Here is a 26,634-nt window from a genome sequence, read left to right as displayed (position 1 = left end):
GCGTAGTGAGGGGTGGAGTCCAACTGGGCCCACTCGGCACGGCGGCCACTGATTGGCCTATTGTAGCCTGCCCGGGTGATTATGATGATGGAGAATTTGGTGGAATGAAGATTGGCAGGGGAAACCGAAGTACTCGAAGAAAATCCGCCCCAGCGCCACTTTGACCGTCACATCACACTTGACCAGACCCGGGATCGAACCCGGGCCGCTGCGGTGGGAAGCCAGCGACTAACCGCTTGAACTAAGGCACGAAGTCGGCGAAGTTAGTGCGAACTTTAGAGGATAGAGGGTGTCACGTAGTCAGCGCAACGGATCCCCACGGCCATTAATCTCGGTTACCTAGACTGAGCCAATCCCTTTCCATTCAGGTAGCTCCTCAGTTATCCTCACGAGGCTGAGTGGACCCAGTTCCAGACCCATTACTTCCCAGAAAATCTTGTAGCTACGGGAATCGAACCCGGGACCTCTGGATCTGTAGTCAGGAACAAGACCACAAAGAAGTAAAGACTTGAAAAAATATATACTAATCTTATAACTCACATGTATGTTATTCTTCTCGTGTAGAATTAAATGTGAAATATTTGCATTACGATATTATTACAGTTTATGGTTTCTTGAGGTGCTCAGATGTCAGTTTTATGCAATTCACTTTTAGATCAATGTATTTCCTAGCCCGTACAAGAATGCATTATGCTCTATGGTATTTCTATTATCACCCACGAAATCGGCATAATAAGCATAAACATGTATCTACCTAATAAGGTCATTCTTCCTGATCATCCTGGCATTTCGTGATAGTATATGCTAGAGCGAAAATTAAAGAGTAATTTGGATAAAACATTCTTTCGATAGAAGTACACCAACACTGTGTGATAGTTAGGAAGCAACTGGGAGAAAGAGGTACGTATATAATTACGTACAAGGAGGGCCAGGAGTTTGGAGACTGATGGGATCCTACATGAAGTAGGATATTTGCTGCATTTGTAAGAAAGCGGAAGACTTGAGGCACATATCGAGGTGAGAAGGAACACAGTTTTAAGGGGGTGAGATTTTGGGCAAGAGATTTAGGACTGTCGACGCAGGAATATTTTTCTAGGAGAACAGTGGGTTATAAAACTACAGAGAATGGGAACATACATGGTTACGCATGAAGATTGATGTGTGGATAGCAAGAAAGCACGAGAATGAAGTTGAAACGCATGTAGATGATTAGTAGCCAGTTTTGACTGTAACAACATATATATACATAACTTAAATTCCGTGGTCTGTAGTCCGAAAGCGAACTATACCGACCGAGCGACCGCCGCTTGTCGGCGAAGTTAGTGCCAATTTTAGCGGATAGATGGTGTCGCGTGGTCAGCGCAACAAATCCTCACGGCCGTTAATCTGGGTTTTCTAGACCGGAATGTGTGTAAAGTTGTCTCTGTGCTTAACTAATTAAGCACCACGTCATGAAGGCGTATGGGGGAGTGGGTGCATACACGTAGATCTTCATTTTCTTGACCTCGGCACTAGTTGGAGGTGAGTGGTCAGCTTCACACCCCTGCCGCTATATCCCCCGGGGAAAGAGCCCCCGGTACCCATTGGATAGGAGGTTCGGTAACCCCAGAGCCGATCTGGACGAACTGGGGAAGTGAACATTCTTGACCCCACAGGGACTCGAACTTAAAGATTAACGGTTGATTATGTATATATTTATCATATTAGCTCAGCTGCATGGTTGTGTAATTTCGAATGGGATATGAAAATGGCTCTAAATAATGATTTGTTGAGGATTTAAGCTTATAAGTTGACTGATGCCACGTGATTTGTGCTGATTTCTTATTTGGTTTTCTCGGCGACCCTGAAGTTTCAGGCGATATATTCCTCCGAAGCATGGGGCATTTTCCTGAACTACACAGGCATAACTGAGAATACCATATTCTTCCTTATAATATGGCTCTTTGGCCTATTTGGAGATACAACCCAGTATTCACCATGATAATTCAAGTCTGATATTTTACTACTACACGATCTTGTTCGGCTTTTCATTCTAGAAGTGACAGGGGGTTGGTCGGCAGCCCCCCCCCTCGTGGCGACCTGGGTTCGATGTCAGGCAAGGACATATGGGGTTTGTGGTGGACGAAGTGGCACTAGGGCGGGGTTTCTTCGAGTACTTCGGTTTCCCCTGCCAGTTCTTGTTCCACGAACCGATCCTCATTCATTAAATATGAGCGCTATATAGTATAGTCTTCATGCTAACAGCGTCGGTAGATAACTAACTTAAAAAAAAGAACTGACAGATGATGTACAACATCGGTTTTCATACTTTCATATTGATACTGACCTTGCCATAGCTCAGGCGATTAGTCGATGGGATCACACCTCGGCTGCCCCGGGTTCGAATCCGGGTCTGGTCATGTGGGGTTTGTGGTGGACAAAGTGGCGCTGGGGTAGGTTTTCTCCAAGTACTTCGATCTCCCTGCCAATCTTCATTCCACCAATTGCTCCATAATCACTATCATCTATAATCTGGGGCTGGTACAATAGGTCAATAGTGGCCGCAGTACCAAGTGGACTGTCTCATAAATATTCATATTGATATCGGTTGACCTTATAACCCTGTCCGTCAGAATTTACTCTGTTGCCTCGTGCCTCGCAAAGATATGGCCACAAATGCATGTTAGCGACAGCTTTCAGTCGCAGGGAAAATGAATGAGCTGCCAAAGCCGAGGTTCACAGCGTATAATTGATCATTGTACTAACAGATGGCGTACAAGTCTGTTCGTGATATCGATTAGAAGACGAACATGAAAGATTGTAGTGAGAACATTTCAAGAAAAATGCATGTTTCCGGCACCGTTCACTTCAGAATTCGCCCCCCCCCAACACACACACATACATACACACGTACCAAGACATATGCAAGCACACATTCAACAAACTACGCGACATTACGAGAGCTGCGAGAACACAAGACCTTTTAATTTTTAACTGCTGGAAGGATTAAGTCAATTAAGAAATCCAATGAACTCATTAGGAACCGAAGCCACGGCCTTCCGGCTTGTAACAGTGTCCAAACTTCCTACGCTACCTCGTGCCCCCTATCCAAGGAAACTAGGAGATTAATTCTTCCCATAACTTCTTGTTTATTATTTATTATTCATTAGTCTCCAGTATTCTGGGGAAAGAAGAAGGGTTAATCTCTGAGGGTAAGATTGATGGACCTAAAGCACACGTAGGAGGAAGCTGGGAAGTCTGAAAAGAGGGGACGACACGTAGGTGGTCTGCAAGTGTATAAGAGAATATTTAAGCAGAAGAATGTTCGAAGTATATCGCACTATCTCTAGACGAAGTCTAGTGCCAGACATTTTGAATATGTTGATGAATTATCCGGTTCCTTAGAAACATTGAAGTTGCTATGCCAGCTGAATATGTACTAGCTTTCTGGAAGGGACCCGTACTATAAAGTTCTTTTTATTATGAAACCCTACTATAGAGTTTTTGTATTTTTTATTATTCTTAGTGTGGCCACGCGGTAGCGTAGTTAGTTGAGGCACTATGCTACAAGCCGGAAGGTCGCGGGTTCCAATCCCGATGAGGCGGATTTTTTCAATTCACCTAATCCTTCCAACCGCACTATGGCCCTGGTTTCGACTCAGCGTCTAACAGAAATAAGTACCAGGAAACTTCCTTTGGGGTAAAGGCCGGCCGGTCGGCCGGCGCTTAATTCTGAAGCCTCACCCCCATCTCTGTACCGATTGTTTAAAAAGGTGGGAATCTCGACATCTCACACGCCTATGGGCTTTCACGAACTATTACAGGGATAGCTTCACCTTTTTTTTACCTTTATTATTCTTAGTGGAGTGAGACTGAGTCTACTTGGTACTGCGGCCACTTCTGGCCTATTGTACCAGCCCCGGATGATAGGTGATGATTGTGGAGCAATTGGTGGAATGAAGATTGGCAGGGGAAGCCGAAGTACTCGGATAAAACCTGTCCCATTGCCATTTTGTCCGCCAAAAATCCCACATGACCTGACCTGGGCTCGAACCCAGCCAACCGCGGTGGGAAGCCAGCGAATAACTGCCTGAGCTATAGCACGGCCACTATTATGGAATATTTTGAAGGTTCGTTTAGGTACTGTTTGCTAAGAAAGGAATTACATTTCTTTTCATTTGAATTTCCGCATGTATCTACACTTGGTCTCTGCAGACAGACGCACATGAAAATCGCACTGCAATATATTCCTGTTATTTGAAGTTGCACACATATCATTAGTTATGGAGCATTACCGTCTGTGTTTATATACACTTAGCCACTTTGCGGTGGAGATCATGTGTTTATGTAATATATTTAATTACGGTTTGTGTGACTACACTGTTGTATCTCTCTGTCTCTCCCTATGGCTCTACATCCATTTGGACTTTGGCCGCTTTTTCAATTTCTTCATCGTACACGCAGTCGGTAGAACTCCTCTGATGGGGGATGAGCCCGTCGCAAGGCCGCTACCTACGCACAGAACAACACAAACAGAGTAAACGCACACAAACTTCCATGCTTTAAGCGGGATTGGAACCCATGATCCCAGCGTCCGAGCGAGCGGAGACAGTTCATGCCCTAGACCGAGCGGCCACTGTGATCGGCTCCACGAGAACATAGGGAGAAATAAGAAGTGTGCGTATTGCCTGTATGGTAGTAACATTAATAACTTCATTCTGAGCATATTACAAGCCAGGGAAGGCATTAAACGAAGCGGAAGTAGCCGAGGAAAAGCAATGGGGCAGTTCAGCGTGGAATACAAGTTTGAAAACCGATGCTGTCTAATGGACCTCATTGAAGTTGGTGTTGACTATTGAGGACTAATTAAATTGGGAGAGGGCTGTTATGTTAATGAAGATGATGTGATTGTATTTCAAGAGAAATCCCAGGATCTGCAATACGAGTCACATTCATTGATCAACTAAAATTACATCACGTGACAAAACTCACCGCATGAGCAGAGTCTTCCTTGAGAAGCTAACGGTCAGTCATATAATCAGGAAATTCTATATCTATATGTCTGACAATATGCCTACCAACTAGGGGCCACTGTTCCCGACTTTACTAGCCTCTTCGCCGGCGGAGATGGTGAATACTGTGACACATAGACCCGTTGCTATGTAACGCGCGATACACGCGGCCAACAATACAGGAGACGGTATTTTCCATAGCGTCCGACCCGAGATTCTGTTTGTAGCTAGGGGGATTAGGGAATTGGAATTGGGAGTTCAGAAGCTGTAAGAGCATTGTTGTGGAAGAACGAGAGTCAGAGAGTGGGAGTGGAAGGAGTACAGCGGAGTACGAGAACAGAAATGGAGCGTGGCCTAGTGATCTGTGAAGTTGGTAGATTAGCGTTAGCGCTGTAACTGATTGTGATTAAGAGAGACTGTAAAAGAATGTGTCAATAAATCCATCAAATCGAGAAACCGTTATTATTAGTCACGGAACCCGGGATACATGACAATACATTAAACTTTTTTTTTTTCTTGGCACTACAGCCCCAGTGGTCCTAGGCCTACCCCCATGAATTTCTCCGTTCACTTCGGTTTTTCTAGACCTTACACATTCGGTAGGACTCCTTGGGCGGGTGATCAGCTCGTCGCAAGACCTCTACCTGTATACAAACACGGAAAAACGCACACACACAAATTAAACATCCATGCCTTGAGTGGAATTCGAACCAACGATCCCGGTTTCCAAGCGAGCGAAGACAGTACATGCCACATTAAACTTTAGGTCCATAAATTACATATAATTTCTTGAATAGTTGAGCTACTATTAGCTTCTTAAGAAATATTCAGCCCCGTGAAGTTAACCGTAGCAGCTGAGTTGAGTTTAATTTATAAGATTTTTGACTGGTATTATAAATCATGGGGAATTTTCTTCTTTCAGCAGTCCCATCTGCCACCGAAATCAATTCGTTATTAATCAGTTTTAAACATTTACATGCTACTAACGTTTTAAATCGTCTTCGTGAAATACTGTGTCTGCGCTATAATGAGAGATGCACTCTCGAAACGCGAGTTTTATTTATAATTTAAAGTCCTTTCTTCTGTCCAGTGTTCATCCTTAGTTTCGCCTTCTCTGTTCCGGTTATTAGACGACCATGTTGATTTTTATGTAGCCTCATAAATGAAACAATTCAAGTCCATTGACATTTCGTTTCTCTGCAACCGTTTACTGTATACAGCGATCACTGCGAAGCTTCACTGAGGTAACTAATAAACAAAGATGTGTGATATCAGAAGTTTAAACTGTTTATAGTCCTTGTGTTAGAGATATCAGATGTCAATTGTAGGCCTTGTGATACGACGCCATCTCGCTATAGCTAACCAGCGGTTCGGAGACACGTGTCCTGACCTCATCTCTCACTAGTAGCGCCGGAGTACAGTAACTGGATCGAAGTGTCTCCGTTTGAGGCTCTCACAGTGGCGACTTTTCGGTTAGAGCTCTGTGCAGTCCCGTGGAATTTGAGCCACGTTTCGGAGGAATATACTTCCTCCACGTTCAGGGTCGTCTCAAACGCTGTTGAACACCTTCAGGACTACAAAGAGTTGCATCGCGGAAGACACTATCCTTTGGAATCGAAATGATTTCTCTGTGAATTCAATGGGACAGGATGCTACCTTTCACGTACAACAGATAAACATAGAATAATAACATGTTTAATTAAGCTGTACTCCATCGATTACGGCGATATTTGTGAATTTATTATTTCGCTTTATGAGAAATGGGATATGAGAGCCGGTGAAGGAGGCAGTGTTTGAATTATGGCTCCCCTATCCGTCGAACTGTTGAGATTTGTGTCTTATAGAATTGCCTTTCAAACGAAACCTGCTTTATCCTGGAAGCGACCACTTCATATGCAATTGAGTACTGCTACCGGGCAAGCTTGAACAAGTGGTAATGCTTCTGATCAGGTTCGAACCTCGACCCCGATGCAGACCATACTGATTGAAGGTTTTAGTGGTTTTCCTCAGTCTTTCAGGCTGATACCAGATTCATACTTTAAATTAGGCCATGGCCGCTGTCTTCCACGAAGTTCCCAATGATCTGATCCAATACTTGCACGCTATATAAGCTGAGTTAGTGGGAATATCATTAAATAGACTAACATAAGTAGCTAACTCTGCTTTCTGCTGAGTACCTTCCGAGCGCAGCACCGTTCTTTTGATTGATCTTCTTGTACGTAATAATTTCTTTCTAGAAAGTAAAGCGTCTCTCATCAGATTTGTCCGGGGAAAGGGTGGACGGACTCTGTGAATTTTCTGACAAAAAATAAACCTTTCATAAACCAAAAAAGTCAATGTTTAATTTGGCGTGTGAAAGTCGCCTGGATGGACGTGGACTGGCTGCATAGCTTTATAATTTGAAGTTAGTTATTTTCTTGTTTATTGCTTTAAACTTTTATGCTTATGTTTTATGAATAATGGTACCGGTACGTCATGCTGTTGCGTATAGCCCCTCAAAAATGCCCTTTCAACTAATTCGGTCTTCTATTTTCCTCTGCTGTATTCAGTGTGCTGGAGGCGGTATGGTGAAGTTCACTATAAATAGAGTGGACCAGCTGATAAATTTACTTGGTACGTCTTCTGGGATATAACTCCGTGTGATCCGGCACAAGTTGGTGAAATTCTACACGGTGTAGTTTACTTCACAGTCACCGCTATGAGAACGTCTGTCCCAACTTTCATGATGCAAAAAGAAACAAAAACAAATACTGCATTCCATGCCTACCATGACAAAGAAGCGAAGAAAAACAGGAAAATAAAAATACATAAGATAAACAAAAGTATGGCTCATTCTATCGTGATATAATTGTGTTACCGAACTATGACCATACACGGTGTGTCCAGGATCCGTTAGGACTCTTTTTTTTTTGTCCTGCAATGCCATCTGTTGGCGAGTTGTGGCGTTAATATTCTTGAAGCTTCAGCTGTGGCTGTCTATAATTTCAAAGCGCAAGCATCGCTGCATCATGTGTTCTGACCTTGAATGTAGAAGTACTGTTCTGACGCTCGTCGGAAAATGGCGGTTGAACAGAGAGCCAACATCAAATTTTGTTTCAAGTTAGGCAAAACAGCCGGAGAAGCGTACGAAATAACGAAAAGTGTGTACGGTAGTGATTGTTTGAGTCGCTCGAACATTTTTCGATGGTATGCTGTATTTCGTGACGGCAGGGAGGACATTGAAGACGTGCGTCAAAGCCAAGAACAAGTCGCACTGAAGAAAATGTGAAAAAAGTGACAGAAATCCTCGCATCAGACAAATGTTTTTCTGCAAGACTCATCGAGGAACTTTTCGAAATACCAAAAAGTACAAAAAACACTTTGACCGAGGATTTTGACAAACGGAAGGTCTGTGTGCGGTTTGTACCGCACGCGCTGTTGCCAGGCGATGAAAAACATGACAGAGTGGAACACTGCAAAGACATGTTACGGTCAGCCCAAAGTGATACAAAATTTACAAAAGCGATTGTTACTGGTGACGAGACATGGTGTTTTCAATATGAGCGAGCCTCTCACAAAGCGGCAGCGTGTAGCGTGGTTGAGCCCAAAGAAGCCAGCCGAAACCAAAGAAAGTGCGCATGCAAAAGAGTCGAGTAAAGACACTGCTAACCGTTTTCTTCGATTCCAAAGGAATCATTCACAAAGAATTTCTGCCAGAAGGTCAAACAGTGAATTCTGATTATTATCTCGGAGTCCTCAATCGTTTGTGGGCGAGAATTCTTCGAATTCGACCTGAATATCGAGAGCAAGTTTCCTGGCCGCTCCTCCACGACAATGCCCCACCCCACAAATCGAAGATCGTGCGCAATTTTTTGGCCATAAAAGGGATCACAGTTCTTGATCATCCTCCGTATTCGTCAGATTTGGCTCCAGCAGATTTCTGGTTGTTCCCAAAAGTTAAGTTGGCTATGAAAGGAGACCGTCACGAAACCATCGAGGACATCCAAAGGGAATGTACCTCAGTTTTAAATGCGATTCCACAAAAGGAGTGCAGTGACTGTTCTCGAAAACTTTTCAGTCGATTCCAGCTATGTATGATTCAGAAGGAATTTGAATAATTTTGAATAAAAAAGAGTGAAATTTTGAAAACAATTCACGTCTTGTATTTTTAATGAACACAGTCCTAACAGAACCTGGACACACCGTGTAATTCGGAAGAAGGGGAAGAACGCGTAATCTCAGAACGTTCACGAAATTTCGTGAATTCATGGTCAGGCGCTTAAGGAATGCAAGTAATTTTCAATGTACCAATAACCTGTGTTGTGCAGGATACAGCAGAATATGTGAAATGTACTTCCATCAGAGGTCCATTGCAGTCGAGCTGATAACTTTAATCTGTCCCAGCTCCCATTGTATTGGCCAGTATATCAAGTTATTAAGTAATTATCTATATAAGATTTGAGGCTTTCACAGCGGTGACTATGAAGAAAGCAGTCTTCTGGGATTTGGCACCGTGTATATGTGGTGTTAACCGACGTTTCGGAGGAACGTATCGCCTCCATCTTCAGGGTAGAAGAAAAAATATAAGAAATCTGCAAGCGAAGAGACCGTGAGAACCGGTAAAAGCAGACTGTCGGTTAACGTCGGTTAACACCACTTATACACGGTGCCAAATCCCAGAAGACTGCTTTCTTCAAGTAATTATCTACTTTGCTGTTTATTGTTAACCCGTTTCCAACATGTTCCGTGCCCCCAAACGTCACAGGACGAGAAATGGTTTCGGATTTGATATTAGCAGATAACTAGAGAACGGCCTTTTTGAAATCAACAACAAAGTTAAAGTATTAAGACAAGGAATAATAAAGTTCAGAGTTTACTTATAATGAAATATTTTGTGTTTCCTGCATGTATAAGACCAAGTATCTTTGCTATTCAAAAAGAGCTTAGTTTATGGGAAGTTGCATAACTAACTGTGGAACTGTCTGTAATTGATTGATAAAGCATGTTTATGATGAGGCAACAGTTATACCCACCATATCAGCGAAGAAGTTTTTAACAATTTTGACAGAAAAGTTAAAATATATGTTATATTTTAGCGTCCTGTTGCACTGATTTATGTCCATGATTTATTCTGACCGTCTTACAGTGCATACATTTATTCACCTTACTCTTCTCTCTTGCACTACATGTTTCAGCACTAAAGTGCCATCTTCAGGTGCTTTTCTATGTACGTCGAGTATTATACACGCGGTCACAGGAGCAAGACACAACACAAAGCACAATACACACATGAAAATAGGAAGAATACTCCGATAGAAGAAGATAGGTGTGACTCGCGTATTGAGATACGACACAAGGATGAAAAATCCTGAACAGTTTTAATATTTAAAATTTATCATTATATATGACGAATATATATTTTAGTTGTTTTACTATAAAGACAACAGGGCATGCAATGAAATAGTTCGACGTACATAGAAAAGCACCTGAAGATGGCACTTTGGTGCTGAAACATGTAGTGCAAGGGAGAAGAGTGAGGTGAAAAAATGTATGCACTGTAAGACGGTCAGAATATATGTCGAGCCCCTTCTGCATAGGCCTACTGTGAAGTTGCATTTCCCACTGGAGTTCCTGCTTATTTTCTGGTAGGACCTGTTATAGAGGCGGCTGATGGCATCAGGCATACATACACACCACAAACAGTCGTATTATTATGTTGCTGAATACCATTGAAATTAACAGGGATTATATATGGACAGAGTTTACTCAATTATGTCGCACACTATTCATGGAAATGTTAATTGAGGCAGGCGTACAGATATACTGCCGTTGCATTAACTACACAGACCTATCAAGTGTCCTCTTGGATTATCCTGTTGGTTTCAGATTACAGCTGTCGACAAGATTTCGCTGCACTGTTCCATATGGACATCTACGCGCAAATTTTGGAAGTTGGGAAAACCATCGAAATGTTTATACACTGATTATATTTCCACGTCACATACCCATATAAAATGAAGGTAAAGAAGGTAAATTTATCCATGTACTTAACTAATTAAGCACTACGCCATAAAAACTTATGAGATATTGGATATATACGTCCACGTTTTCTTGGTCTTGACACTACTTGGAGGTTAGTGGTCAGCTTCACGCCCCTGCCATTTTACCACCCGGGAAAGAGCCCCCGGTACCCATTCGATAGGATGCTCGGTGGGCTCCAGAGCCGATCTGGACGACATGGAGAAGTGAAAATTTTTGCCCCCATCGGGACTCGAACACCGACCCCTTGGTCGTTCAGCCCGTAGCCAGTCCCTTTAACGACTGAGCTTCTCCGGCTCATATCCATATAAATATTACCAATAATCACAGAACAGACACTGCGTATTGAAACAAATGACAAACGATCTACTGTATTACTTAGTTCATGTACCTGGTCAATGTTAGATGGTTGTTATGGTAACGTGAAATCGAGCAATTTCAGAGTTCCCACTTGCCATTACAAAACTTTTGTATAGGTATATAGGAAAAGGATAATTACAGTTCTGTTAATAAATTATATGAGAACAATTTTAATATTATGTTAGGCAAAGATCTCCTAATTTTAAGTAATAAGATGTGGTTTTCTTAAAAATCCTCTCCGTACTGTCGGACAGCTTTCCAATTTCTGTTTATTAAATTCCATCACGCATGCCATTTATGTATCGTAAATTTCCCAGAAGCTGACGGTCTCATTAACTTGAGGGAAGCAGAAGATATGGACCATTTTGTTTAGTAATCAGACCGCGAGGCCAATTAATTCCCCCAGTGAAACATAACTTAGGTAATTACTTTTGTCGTGAGAGGAAGGCCGCCGTTCTCGTCGTTCATAGTTGTATTCGAAATTACTGAATGTAAGAGTGAATTTTAGGAACACTGTTCACATTTCGTTTGTCCCGGAAACGTACTTAGTGGAGCGAACCTGATATGCCTGTAGTTACACATGCCAATATGCAAACACAGCAGCAGAATGCCTTTAGGACTGCTGATGTTAGGGATGGATGAAAAGAAGGTTCTTATACCCTAGACGTATTCCTGTTCTATACTGAGTCCATGAAGAAAAGTCAAGGAGCTTTCATCTTAAATATCTGATGCGAAGAATAATGAAGGGCAATGTCGGCGTCATTCTTCATGGCTAACCAACTAAACTGACTTTATGGAGCTGAGCCCTTCGTGAGGAGTCGCCAATTGTACATCTACACAAGAATTTCCCAGCATTTTATGGAACCCGAAGGTTCATCACCGTGTTCAGAAGAGCCCTCTACTGGTCCCTATCCTGAGCCAGATCAATCCAATCCATACCATCCCATATTTCTAAGATACATTTTAATATTGTTCACCCACCTACGCCTTGGTCTTCCCAGTGGTCTCTTTCCTTCTGGCTTTTCCATCAATATCCTATATGTCTTCCTCTTCCCCATTCGTGTTACATGCCCTGCCCACCTCATCATCCTTGACTTGATTATTCTAATTATACTTAGAGAAGAGTACAAGTTATGAAGCTCCTCCTTATGTAGTTTTCTCCAACCTCCTGTCACTTCACCTCTCTTCGGTCCAAATATTCTCCTCAACACCCTGTTCTCAAAGATCCTAAGCCTACGTTCCTCCCTTAATGTCAGAGACCAAGTTTCACACCCATACAGAACCAGAGGCAAAATTATAGTTTCACGTCACCTTTACTCTGCAGAAACGGTGTCCGTCTGTGTCTGGGTACAAACACTTTCTTACAGGTTGTTATGAGAGATATATTTTATATGGCATACAGGATTTCTAGTATTCGTTCTACACAGAAACTTAACCCATAGGCTAATTCGTCAAATCTGTGTAGTTTGTAATTTTTTAATTTCCTGATTTTGTATCTGTCTGTTGACTACAGACATTTCCCACCACAACAAATATCTGTGTTCGTGGAAAAGTTCGTAAAGCGGAATTTCCTAATACGAATCGATATTTTTTTCTCATTGGTGCTACAGCCCTCATTTGGGCCTAGGCCTACCTCCATGAAACTCTCCGTTTTACTTCGGCTCTACTAGATCTTAGACATTCGGTAGGACTCCTTGGGCGAGTGATCAGCTCGTCGCAAGGCCCCTACCTGTACACAAACACAGAAAAACGCACACAAACATCCATGCCCTGAGTGGAATTCGAACCCACGATCCCGGCTTCCGAGCGAGCGAAGACAGTGCATGCCTTAGACCGCTCGGCTACCGTGACCGGCGAATCGATATTTAACGCAGGTAAAATGTTACAACTGGGAAGGGGGCGGTACTTTTCCGAACAAAAAAGACCAAAGGATACGGAATCACAAGTGCCTGAAACGGAGCATAGAAGCATCAGAAGCAACCTACATGCCCACGAAGAATCTTCTGCGCTAAGGGATACTAACATTTTTGTTAAACATGAATATCAGTGAGAAAACATTCTAGTACATTAATCTTCCTTTCAAATATCGTAGGGTTCCTAGAGCGATTTTTAGTAGCACCATCACTGTTTTAGAACGTTTTCTCTTGTCAGTCACAATTAATGGGGTCTAAACCACAAAATTATTAAAGAAAACAGGAAACTCTTTTGCAAGACGCACGTCGTAGTAGAGCGAAAGGTGACGGTTCCTTCATTTGTTTCCATTTTCGTCTTTATTACGAAGGGATTTAGGGTAATCGAGTTCGCCTTCGGATTACAAGTCAGTCCTGGGGTATGTGCTTCCTTATACAATTTCATGTGAGCGAAATTTCGTTATGTGAATAGCGAGGCCTATCTGTACTTCACAAGTGCATTAGTAACCAAACATCTGCTATTTTTTATACAGCAGAATCACTTATAAAGCTTCTCTTAAACCGCAGCATTTCACACAGTCTTAACATGCGCCCTATGCATTAGTCGACACGCTTCGAAATGATAAACCGTTTCTTTCCACACTTGTCTTATGATGTCATCGTCTCGGATTTCCATAGCAGTTCTGAGTCTATGCTAGAGTTGAAGAAATCAGTCTTCTGGGATTTGGCACCGTGTATATGTGGTGTTAACCGACGTTTCGGAGGAACGTATCGCCTCCATCTTCAGGGTAGAAGAAAAAATATAAGAAATCTGCAAGCGAATAGACCGTGAGAAACGGACGTTCCTCCGAAACGTCGGTTAACATCACATATACACGGTGCCAAATCCCAGAAGACTGCTTTCTTCATAGTCACCGCCGTGAAAGCCTCAAATCTTACATATGCTAGAGTTCCAGTAATGTTGCCCGTTGATACGTCTGATTCTTTATAAAGCATGTGGAAGGTATGTGAAGAACCCGTTGCGTTCATTATCCAATAGCGGTCTCATTAAGAAATTTGAGAATATTGTAAGTGACGAGGCGAGCAGCCATCTTGTTTTAAAGTATGTCAGTAAGTAAAGAAATAGCCGTTTTTTGCAGCATATCCAGGTGAACGATTCCTGTCACTGTTTGTATAGCAAAGAAAAGCAGACCGGTTTTTGACTTGTTACGACAGACGGAAATGGCAGCGTATTTTTTCAAATTTTCTTCAGGAACGCGTCTATCTGGGACTGCCCCTTGGGCACGAAGAAAACGAGGCACCAGTAAATCCGCTATGCCAAGACAATCCACAACGGTTCGCTGCTGCAGGGCAATTCAGGAGATAGCCCATGCCTCCCTTGCACTGACATTGATAGGCTTGTAGAACCTCACTGCTACCTTCTCTCACCTTTCGTTTGAAGAAAGGTTCTAGACTGGCCGTGCCATAACTCAGGCTGTTAGTCGCTGGCTTCCAACCGCGGCGACCCGGGTTCGAGCTTGGATCTGGTCATGTGCGACTTGTGATGGGCAAAGTGGCACTGGGGCAAGGTTTCTCTGAGTAATTCCGTTTCATTCCACTAGTTGCTCCACAATCACCAAAATCTATCATCTGGGGCTGGTACAATAGGCCAGAAGTGGCCGCAGTACCAAGTGGACTCAGTCTCACCCCAGTAAGAATAAAAATAAATAATTGGGTTCTAGACTAGCCCTCATCGGCATGGTTAGTGACGTATTTTCGATCTTCTTTACGCGATACGTAACATAGAACGCATCATAAAAGTATTACTTTTGTTGTTATATTACATGAGCATCAAACTTGGTCTCGAACTCAAGACTGAGTGGGCTAATGATAACGGGATAATGATGATTCATGGAGCAGAATCCTGGAGAAGCCAGTAGTTACTCGGTTAGTATAGGCATACCTCGCCTTGTACGGATCTCGAAAGTTCATTACCTCTTTCACAAGAGCCCACCACTAATACATATTCTGTGCCAGCCAACGTTCTTATATCTTGTTTCTTTAAGATCCATTTTAATATTATAGTTTCTTCTAAGCTTTCGTCTCCCGATCTCTACACTTTAGGGTTTCCAACTAAATTTCTATATACATTTCTAAGTTTTTCTTTGAATGCTATATCCCCCTTCTTCACGTCATCCAGGTATGTTCTGGGGCCCACCCAGCCTCCTATCCCGTGGGCACCGGGGGTAAGGTGACCGGGACGTGAAGCTGACTACTCATCTCCAACTAGTGCCGAGGCCAAGAAAACGTGGATCTGTACATTCACTCCCCATACGTCTTTATGGTGTAGTGCTTAAATAGTTAAGCACAGGGGCAACTTTACCTTTGCTGTTTGTCCCTCCAATTTCACCCCCCTTGACCTCATCATCCTAATAATGTTTGGTGAAGAGTGTAAATCATGACGTTCTTCAGTAAACACGTTTTCTCCAACCTCCTGTTTTCACGTTTCTCATAGATTCAAATATTCTTTTCAATATGCTGCACTCTGTCATTAAATCTAGACACTTAATGTACTGAATTTCATTGCGAATAGTACTTATTCCTATATTAATGTAGTAGACGGTTAAATGAACATGTACACAAGTCCATTGAAACAAATCCAACTTTGCGCTTATCAAAATGCATTCAGCCGATGCGCCATAAAGCGCATATTCAGATTATAAGCGGGCTTTTGTCCAATAAATCGATCTGATAGCTGTAGTTACTGGCGCATTTGGCTGATGAAGCGGTCAACCATATTGCCACAGATTCAAATGTAGTGGTGTATATGTATTTGTATGTTTACAAACCCTGTTAATAGCGAAGCTGTTATGTCCCTCAAGGACTATTGGTGTCTAATAGTGGGTCAGTGGAAAGGTTTTCTATGGAAAACGTTGAATTTTCTGTTGAATTTTCTGTTGACTTTTCATCGAACATTCACTTGTAATAACGGATGGGCGAAGACAACCACAACTGATGTTGCTGTCATTGGCATGTGGTATTCTCAGGTGGTCACCCATCCAAGAACTGACCAAGATAAACAATGACTGATAAAAAAGAAGGGGTACATGGGTTCAGCTGCTGAGGTAAGATACGTATTTCATTTATTCGGAAATCTGTCTCTGCATCTTAGTGTTGTGGTGAGAAGCGTCTGAGAGAAAGACGGCTTCCTCCTTGTTTATTAAGTTGGAATGCAGCTGGATCTGAGCGGCTTTCGTGATTATGTGGTCTTGACTGGGAGAACAATAAGGTTGCCTGCTTTTCGCGATGGTGAAGTGTATCTGGTGTGAACCCTGTATGTATGACGTTACATTCGCAGGGATCTCTAGGGCCCTCTGGGCTTCTCTTGATAGGTTGAAAGAAACAGGAGAATTTCTTATGCAATAAGAGAAACAGTATGTGATGTGAAAATTTGTTTTAACCCGTATATGTAACCTTACATTCATAACGAATGCTATAGATTTCCGAGGCTTTCCTTAACAGGTCGATGAAATCGGAGATTTTGTTGCGCAGAAAGCTCACCGTCTTGATGTTATGTGACGTTAGGACTCTACTAATACGTCTGGCGATAGTTCTGACATATGGAAGAAAGTCCTTGGATGTCGGCTGTTCTGCGGGGTGTCCGTTGCCCCGGAGGTTGGTATAACTGTACTGCCTATATGTACTTCCTCGATTTTATATTTTAGGAAAGATTTTGGATGTTAAACCATTGAAATGTATCACAGAAAATTCACTGGCCTCGTGGTTGGGATACGTCTGCTGTATAAGACGGGGAATGAAATAGGAACTGAGCATGCGAGGCATATGGAAGGAAAGTTACAGGTAGACCCAAGTACGCTAGAAACAGGACATTCAGAATACGCTGAGAACAAATGCATAAGAAGAGAATAAGGCTAGAATCCAGGCCAAGGACAAAAATAAAAGAGGAGAGAGCTCTTTGCAAGTTTTACATCATTAGGCAGAAGAGGACTGATTATATACAGGGTTTTTTTACACAACTTTAGGGCATAACTGCAGGAGGTGATTTCCTAGGTCTTTGTGATCAAAAAAGTTCATATAAACATGTTTCCAATTTTGGACGGTTACGGAGTTGTGACCGTTTCTTTCATTCCCGTACACGCCCTCGTGTGAACCGCGTCTGTCAGCTGGCTGGTCGCTATTTTTAGCCAGCTACAGAGAGAGCGTTCTCGTTATCTCGACACTTGAGAGACACCTAAGGCGTGGTGGGTTGGTATGTTCGGCGCGGTTCACAACCGAGCGGCAGCCTTTGTTGCGGCCGGCGGTGGCATTTTCGAAAATCAGCTTTAAGCACCAATAAATTCAAATTAAAGGTAATTTCACGAAGTTAACTTTACATTCATACTTTAAATGTATCATGTATTATGCTGGTTTATTATTTTGTTCCGTTTATTGTCAGTAATCGTTACCCTCTATTCTGAGTTTAAAACGGTCATAACTCCGTAACCGTCCAAAATCGGACACATGTTTATATGAGTTTCTTTGATCACAAAGCCCTAGGAAATCACCTCCTGCAGTTGTGCCCTAAAGTCGTGAAACACCGTGTATGTGAATTCATTCATTCATCTGTAATTTGTCAAGACGACAGGTCCACAGTCTCTTCCAAAACAGTTCCTCCACTTGATGCGATCTAGAGCTTTCTCCTTCAAATGAAAATATCCTCTTCTGTCCCCAAGGTCATCCAACATCTTCTTACGTCTTCTTCCTCGTCTTTTGGTCACTTCTATCCGCCCCTCTATCTTTCCTTCAATAACTTCTTTTAGAAGGCAGTTACCGCGTATGTATGTATATATAAGTGTAGCCGAAAGATGCGGACAAACTTTGGACAAGAGTTCTACATACCAAAACAGTAAACAATGCCCATATCAACATTTGTCCGGACACAAATAATTTGTGAGTTATAACTAAGAGAACAGTATTATGACACATTTTATTGTTACCAGATTTGTTGGTGATTATTTGGTAGGCCCTCATGTTTTTCCACATCAGCTTAAAGGCAACCACTACCGAGATTTCATCTTGCGTGTTCTGCCAAATAACCCTAAGCTGTAACCCTGACAGAACATGAACGTGGTACATGCATGACTGCGCTCCCGCATACTGTAGCCGCGCTGTGCGTGATGTTCTCAATAACATCTATCAGGACCCGCGGATAGGTAAAGAAGGACCCACTGCATGACCTCCACGCTCGCCAGATTTGAATCCTCTGGATTTTTACCTGTGGGAACACCTAAACACCTTTGTGTATGCAGCTCCTCTTGGTAACGGAGAGACACTTACCCACCGCACTGTGGATGCCTGTCAGGCTATCTGCAACTCCCCCGGCAGCTTTGAACTGACGCGGAGGTCCATGATGAGACGTGTCGAGGCGTGCATTGAATTTCATGGAGGACATTTTGAACACTTATTATAAATACATTCTTTCGGCTATATCTCACAAATTAAATGTTTCCGGACACGTGTTGATATGGACATTTTTTCTTCTTTTGGAAGTGGTGCCAATGTTTTTATGCACCTTTCAGTTACACACTGCATATAAAGTGAAAAAGCATATGCCTGTAATTTAACGGTCACTCAAAATCACGCCAGTTGTTTCATATGAAATGCTGCCGGCTTAAATACATTATTCAAAAGATACGCGTAAGCGATTATTAGGAATCTAATTGTCTCATTCTATGGCTGTATCATACATTGGCATTAAAATGTGTAGTTGTATTCGTGAAAATGATTGATTTCTACCAGAGAAACAACAATCGAAGCAGCGTTTTGTTGTTCATGGGCCTCGGATATCATGTTTTCTGGGCCATACACTTATAATTTCATTTTGTTTACTTTCTTAGGCGATTGTTAGCGATTCTGCCAAGGATTTGAATTCGTCCTTCCTTAAAATGTTGATTTATGTTTATAGGCCTATGAAACAGGAATGGGAGGGGTGTACGCAGTAACGCAGTGCACGGAAGCACCAACAGCATTCGTTGAAGTTTCTTAAGCATACTTCAGTGGAGGAACAATAAAATACAGATGAGTGAGAAGCCGCCCATATAGAATTTTAAAAGAATTCGCTCTGTACTGGGATTAGGTTATGTTTGGTTTTATTTGGTTAGGTTACGTAATTGTAGAAATCTAGCTTCATTATACGAATTACCTGCTCTCAGTTAATTATTTCGTGGAATTCCTAATTAAGAAGTATATACAGATATATGATTACATACTTCAACATGAACGGTACTTATGCTCTGTATGAACTAACGGAATTGTATGTACAGTGCAAACATATATACAGAGAAATAACATTTGTTTGAAAGCGACATATCTCGTTCGTAACATTTACTGTTGAGAACCAAAATTAATTGGTGCATACCCTATTGGGCACTGTTAATTTTAAATCTCAGAAATTATCATGTAGGAAATTACGTCAGGGTTTATATGCCGAAGTGTTAAAGGAGACCATCAAGCCCAATAGAGTTGGACAGCAGCTACATGCAATTGGGATGACCTGAGAGGCGTTGAGATATGTAATGGACTGTATAAATATAGCTATGATCAGGCGAGGGCCCTGAAAGTTTTCGACCAGACTGTACAATTTTACTTTGAATTTAGGGTCCTATTGCACCCGGGTTCAAGTCGTTAATAGCAAAGCAGTGTGGAACTTGAAGAAATGGAATCGTCATGTGACAGAAAATAACGGGATCCAAACGTCAGTGACGATGGTTCATTAGTACAAATATCATGTTTCTGAACATTATCCATCGTCCTATCTTTATCTAAAAACACCTTTCAGTTTAAATTACAAAATACAATTTTCGGAAACTGGATTCTGTCTCCTGCCTTTACCTAAAAACACCATCCTTTTTATATTGCAAAATGCAACGTTTCGGTAACTGGATTCTGTCTCAGATGGAGACAGAATCCAGTCTCCGAAACATTGCATTTTGTAATATAAACAGGACGACTTTAACGGAGACAGAATCCAGTCTCCGAAACGTTGTGTTTGTGATATAAACAGGACAGCGTTGACGGAGACAGAATCCAGTCTCCGAAACGTTGTGTTTGTGATATAAACAGGACAGCGTTGACGGAGACAGAATCCAGTCCTCGAAACGTTGTGTTTGTGATATAAACAGGACGGCGTTGACGGAGACAGAATCCAGTCTCCGAAACGTTTTGTTTGTGATATAAAGAGGACGGTGTTTTCAGATAAAGGCAAGACAATTGATATTATCCAGAAACATAATGTTTGTATAAAATAATGGCTTCATTCATGTATGATAACAAGAACTGTCTAATGATCTGATATCAGCATGTCAGAGTTATCACTGGCTGACGATATTTTTTCCTCCCTCAAGCAATATCTGCAAGAAGATTATATAAAATTTGTTTTTCTGTGTAATCCTCATAAAGGTAAAATTGACCTTGTGCTTAATTAATTGAGCGCTGACATGTGGATATATAGCTCCTCCAGTCTTGACCTCGGTACTAGTTGGAAGCGAGTGGTCAGTGGTATGATGGTAAAAAAAATGGGCAAATATTTTGAAATATTTATACATTTGGAGCCCTCTGGCTATGAGAAAGCGATTCTTGGTATAACGTCCATCTCTGCCTCTATATGTATGTATGTACGGATTTCCCGGTCTTATTCTTATTTGGTATTCAGGATATATTCCGTGATAAGTATGTGCTTCATGGATATCCCCATTCCAACCCAAAACAAAATAACGATTTTCTCGAAAATACCTCCAGTAGTTGTTATTACATTTCAGTAATTTATGGAGATCATCTCGTTAAGTAAAACTGTGTACTTGGTATCTTCAGGAAAATAACGGTATTCGAACTAGAGACCCAAGCGTGGAATTTCCATTTTGCCGAAAACCGCATTTACATGTACAACATATTTCGTTCTTCGATATTCAATGTCCATATCGAGAAACAATCGATTTATTTGCTAAGGTAATGTAGTCAAGGTCATTCGTACATGAGAAAGTATGTTCTATGTCGTTGCAGAGATTTTTTTTTGTTTACAAAATTATGAGACCCCAAATTGAGGTTGGATCCCTGTCCAGCGGGAGCTTGGTGCTGGGCACTGCCACAGCACTCTCGCGCTGTATCGTAACGGGTGTCAACAAGAAAGAGATCAACGATTTTTTGCAGGTGAATGCATAAACGCGGTTCTCACGTTTATCGGTTCGTGAAGACTTTCTCTTTTCGCAGGTTTTTGTGTCGGGTGCCACAACATGCCGGCCGACGGCCTCAGTCGCCAGTTGCATTATCTGCTTGCACAAGATGTTAGCCACTCCACCGCTGGGGGTTATTGCACTTTATCGGGCCTCCTTGTTTTCAGCGCCGGAACATTTCCTCGCTTCTTGCGCTGTAGGTACAAAAGCTTGTTCATTTTAACGACGTAAACGATTCTTACCAGAACATATCTTAATGAAATGTGACCACGTGCTTATTCAAACAACGTTTTGGACATTACTCTGAAAAAGAAAACGATTTTGGTAACGCTTACTTCCCATGTAATTATGAAAATGTGATAGATCCTAAATAACTTCCTCTTGTCCCTTACATGTTCCCTTCGTCTCCGTTTAGAAATGGAGAGAATGTTGTGTAACTAACTGCGTGAAATGGGAAAACTGGTAGTCGCTTTGCTAGTCAAGAAATACCCCGCATTTTGAAACCAAAATATAAAAATTCAGCACTGGACTGTGTACTCGGTTAGGTAAATTTAGTCCTAATTCTTTAAGACAATTTTTTTTAATGCTAGTGGGATGGGACTAAGTCCCTTGCACAGCGGCCACTTATGGCCTATTGTACCAGCCCCAGATGATAGGTGAGGGTGATTGTGGAGCAATTGGTGGAATGAAGATTGGCAGGGGAAACCGAAGTACTCGGAGAAAACCTGCTCCAGCGCCACTTTGTCCACCACAAATCCCACTTGACCAGACCCGAGATCAAACCCGGGCCTCCGCGGTGGGAAGCCAGCGACTAACCGCTTGAGCTATGACGCGGCCAAGACAAGTTGTTAATATATTTTTCTTATTTTGTAAAATGAAAGTAAGCTTATGAGATCACCTTGCTGTCTGTATGTATATCCATCCATGTCTTTCTGTGTATTCGTCTATGTCTGTTCGTCTGTCTATGTACCCACCCAATATCCATTCACCCGAATCCTCTGGTGGAGACAGTGCTAGCCTTGATTGGATTAAAGTGTGAAATCAAGGACATTTCCAATTCAAGATAGACATAGTTTATGTGGAACTTACTTTCTGAGGGTCTTCTCGGTAATATTATTAGGACTCTTCTATATATCGCCAGTCGCAGTGGCCGCGCAGCCTATGGCATGAACTGCCTTCACTCGCTCGATCGCTGGGCTCATGGGTTCGAATCCCACTCAAGGCATTGATGCCTGTGTGCGTTTATTGCGTTTGCGTTGTTCTGTGTGTAGGTAGCGGCCTTGCGACGGGCTGATCCCCCATTCAAGGAGTCCTACCGAATATGCATAGGGCCAAGAAGCTGAAAAAGCGGTCAGGGTACAACACAGGGCTGTAGAGTCATGGACGGACGGACGATTGGATGGATGGATGGATGGATGGACGGGCTGACGGACGGATGGATTGATGGATACATAAGTGGGTAGGTAGATAGATAGATAGACAGACAGATAGATAAATAGCCCATATCAGTGTGATAAGACATCTCTGCAATAGATAAACACTTAGGCTTGAACTAATGCAACAGAACTAGTCAGAATCGTCCTTTCGTTTTAGGCGTACTGGGAACTTTTGTTTTTGTAATACTGTCCCATGCTACGTATATCAGGGGTTTTGGAACTTCGACCCTGGCCGTTTCTAAATCCTGGAGAATTCGACTTTACGAGAATATGCGGTGGTTTTGAGAGATGAGAAATGAACACAAAATGTTAATCGGAGAACTTCAAGGCAACAGGCCACTCTGGCAACATAAGGGCAGATTGAGGGATAATGTCACTTAAAACACTGGGAAGAACTAATTGCGTCATCTCCTTTGATACGACACGGACCTCACGGAAAACTAAAAAAATTTGGGAGGAGTTACACAGACAGACATCAATGTGAACTTATAAGCCTCCTGATAAAAATTACAGAGGCAGACGGACAGCAAGGTGATCTTATAAGCCCCTTTTTATTTTTAAAAATAATGAAATTATGCTAACAATACTTCTTATAGAGAAGGACACAAGAGGCGGTCCGGAATCATCTGGCTTAGAGTAGGGTCCAATGGCTGATTCGTATGAACACCGTGATGCACATTTTGGTTCCAGAAAAGGCGAAAATTATCATGACTACCTGAATGACTTTCATTTTCTCAAGAAGGTGCTGCATGGTGCTGGGCGAACCGTATGCCGTGGATGGGGTCGTTTGAGAATTTATAAAGTTCTTTTTTTTATTATCTCTCTGGAAAATTTCAATCGCTTTGTTACATTTGGTCTTATCTCTGAACCTAGGTCTTAATATTAAAATTCTTTTTTTAAATTCGCTTAGTGGGGGGTGGAGTCCAACTGGGTCCACTCGGCACGGCGGCCACTGATTGACCTATTGTAGCCTGCCCCGGGTGTTTATGATGATGGAGAATTTGGTGGAATGAAGATTGGTAGGGGAACCGAAGTACTCGGAGAAATCCCGCCCCAGCGCCACTTTGTCCGCCACAAATCCCACTTGACCAGAACCGAGATCGAACCCGGGCCACCGTTGTGGGAAGCCAGCGTCTAACCGCTTGAGCTATGGCGCTACCAGGGTCTAAATATTAAGTCGGAATGCAACTTTTGCTTCCACTTGTGTGTACATCAACTACCGTCAAATTTTCACAAAATTGAATAAATTCTTATAGGCCTCTGTATTTTCTGAAATTTATATTATACATTTTGAGTTCTGAACTTTAAATTCTCGAACCGGGATAGCTCAGTCGGTATAGTGACTAGCTACAGGCTGGACGACCGAGGGGTCGCAGTTCGAGTCTCGGTAGGGTCAAGAATTTTCTCCACGTCCACCCAACCTCCTATCCAATGAGTACCACGGGCTCTTTCCCCGGGGGTAAAGCAGCCATGGCCTGAAGCTGACCACTTAACTCCAACTAGTACCAAGGTCAAAAAAATGTGGATCTATACATCCACTCCCCCGTATGCCTTCATAATCTAGTGGTTTATTAGGTAAGCACAGGAATAACTTTACCCTTTTTACCTTTAAATTTTAGAAGACTGACTTTTAAATCTACACACATTAAATTCATCACCAGCAAGTTTTTCTGTGTGCGAGCTTGGTTTCCCACGACGATCTTAGGGAGCATTGTAAACACGACGCGAGGGCCAGAGACGACGAACCGCTCCCGACTTCACCGACGCTTGGTGGTGGTAGGGTGAAGACGGGAGAAGCATCGGTTCACCTGTACGAGACTGTTTGAATAAGAACATTTCACATCTGTGACTGAGTTTGCGGAAAACCTTGAAAAAAATGTGTGGTACGTATGATGTATTATGATCTCAAAGTCCGGAATTCCTTCCCCCCCCCCCCACAGACACACACAAGAAGACACTATCGTTTCTTGAAAATTGTTGCAATGGTGTGCCCCTTTATTACGTGAAATTTGCTGTGGTGGCAACAGCTGGAGAGCGGTACGTACCTATATCAGGGTGACTGGATAATCATGGCTGCATGGATTAATTTACTGTCAGAATGTGAAAGACATCATTTTCACACGAGAACGCCGCAAGGTGTGTTGGCTTAATAGAGACGCAACAGCTGAGCAGTGAAACATGACAGCTACTCGAGATCTCGATATACTCGCAAGCCTCACTGCCGTCTCTCATTCGCGCTCGATTGGTGCGCGTAGTTCGCCTTCATAACAACTTTTCGTTTCGCTTCTGTAAGAGAACTTTCGCCGCAGATCCACATTACACTCAGTGCTGCTAAATCGATGCTTTATTATTTGTTTCTGAACTATTTTAAAAACGGATAAATTAAGTCACGTGGTATCAGGCAACTAGATAGCCTGCTTTCGACTGAATCTCTGTTTTCTTCTTACGGTCGAGGACACAGTAAATTCCCACAGGAATATACAAAATGGTAGGAATTCGTGGGATCTGCCTTAGTAAGAATTAGATACAGTAATAGACTGACGATAAGGTAAAGTTGTCCTTGTGCTTAACTACTTAAGCACTGCCCGATGAAGGCGTGCGGATAGGATATTGTGGCTTATTTGCTCAAAGCAAGAGCTGTGGAGTCAGAGAAACAGCCGTTGGTAACAAACGGCTCTGAGACAACATCCGTTTCTAGGTTACTGCTCGGTAAACACGTTCCCGCGTCATCGGATACTCATGCAGCAATAGAGGTACTGCTGCAGTGTTTTCTACTCGGTCTGTGCCGAGGAGTTATAAGGAAGACAATTGGGGCAACAAGTCAGTTCTGTATGGTAGGCTATGAAGACAGGACTTGAGAGCGGAAGCTGAAGAATCTTCACTGCTAGAGGCCGTTACCAGGAAACGGCTAGTGAAGCCAGGAGGCTGGAGAAGGCTTAGCGGGTGCTGTGGTGATTTGTGAATTGTGGAGATTAGCGGTGGCGCTGTGATTATTTGTATTTCCGAGTTGTATGTATAAGTGATCAATAAATCCAATATTCAATCCAGAACCACGTCGATATTCACTCCCTCACGTGACAATATATAGTTTCACGTATTCTTGACCTCAGTACTACTTGGAGGTGAGTGGTCAACTTCACGCCTCGGCCGCTTTACCCCCGGGGAAAAAGCCCAGGGTACACGTTGGATAGGAGGTTGAGTGGGCCCCGGTTACGGTCTGGACGATATGAAGAGAAAATTCTTGTCCCCTACAAGGACTTGAACTCTGTCCCTTCTGCCGTCCAAACCGTAGCCATTCGCTGTACCTACTGCGGTATCACAGACTCGCGATAGAATCTTATGATTTACAAATGTAATCACGAATTCCTTGGAGCAGTGAACAAATTCCCTGCCCTTCACCTCTCTGGAAGTTGCTTGCTTTGTTCATAATAGCGGAACAGCTTCTCTTCTTCAGCCAAATGGTGAAGCGAGGCCGCGCCATAGCTCAAGCGGTTAGTCGCTGGCTTCCCACCGCGGCGGCCCGGCTTCGATCCCGGGGTCTGGTCAAGTGGGATTTGTGGTGGACAAAGTGGCGCTGGGGCGGGTTTTCTCCGAGTACTTCGGTTTCTCCTTCCAATCTTCATTCCACCAAATTCTCCATCATCATAATTACCCGGGGCAGGCTACAATAGGTCAATCAGTGGACACCGTGCCGAGTGTACCCAGTTGGACT

The 26,634-nt window shown here is 42.7% G+C and overlaps 1 protein-coding gene across 3 annotated transcripts in view; it reads left to right on the top strand.

The window, feature by feature from the left end:
- The window catches only part of LOC111861259, a 161,017-nt gene that overhangs the window by 52,807 nt on the left and 81,576 nt on the right, over positions 1 to 26,634 (top strand). Inside the window, exon 1 of one of the 3 annotated variants that reach the window (XM_033750245.1) lies at positions 16,322 to 16,383. The exons of the other annotated variants lie outside the window; for them this stretch is intronic. Coding sequence (XP_033606136.1) covers positions 16,366 to 16,383 — 18 coding nt within the window. The 5' untranslated portion in view covers positions 16,322 to 16,365. Of the gene's footprint in view, positions 1 to 16,321; positions 16,384 to 26,634 lie in introns of those variants that run through there. 3 annotated transcript variants of the gene reach the window in all.

The sequence above is a fragment of the Cryptotermes secundus genome, unplaced genomic scaffold (genome assembly GCF_002891405.2).
Source record: "Cryptotermes secundus unplaced genomic scaffold, Csec_1.0 scaffold68, whole genome shotgun sequence".
NCBI lineage: Eukaryota > Metazoa > Arthropoda > Insecta > Blattodea > Kalotermitidae > Cryptotermes > Cryptotermes secundus.
Note: the sequence above shows the minus strand (reverse complement) of the source record. Positions and strands in the feature narration are given on the sequence as shown.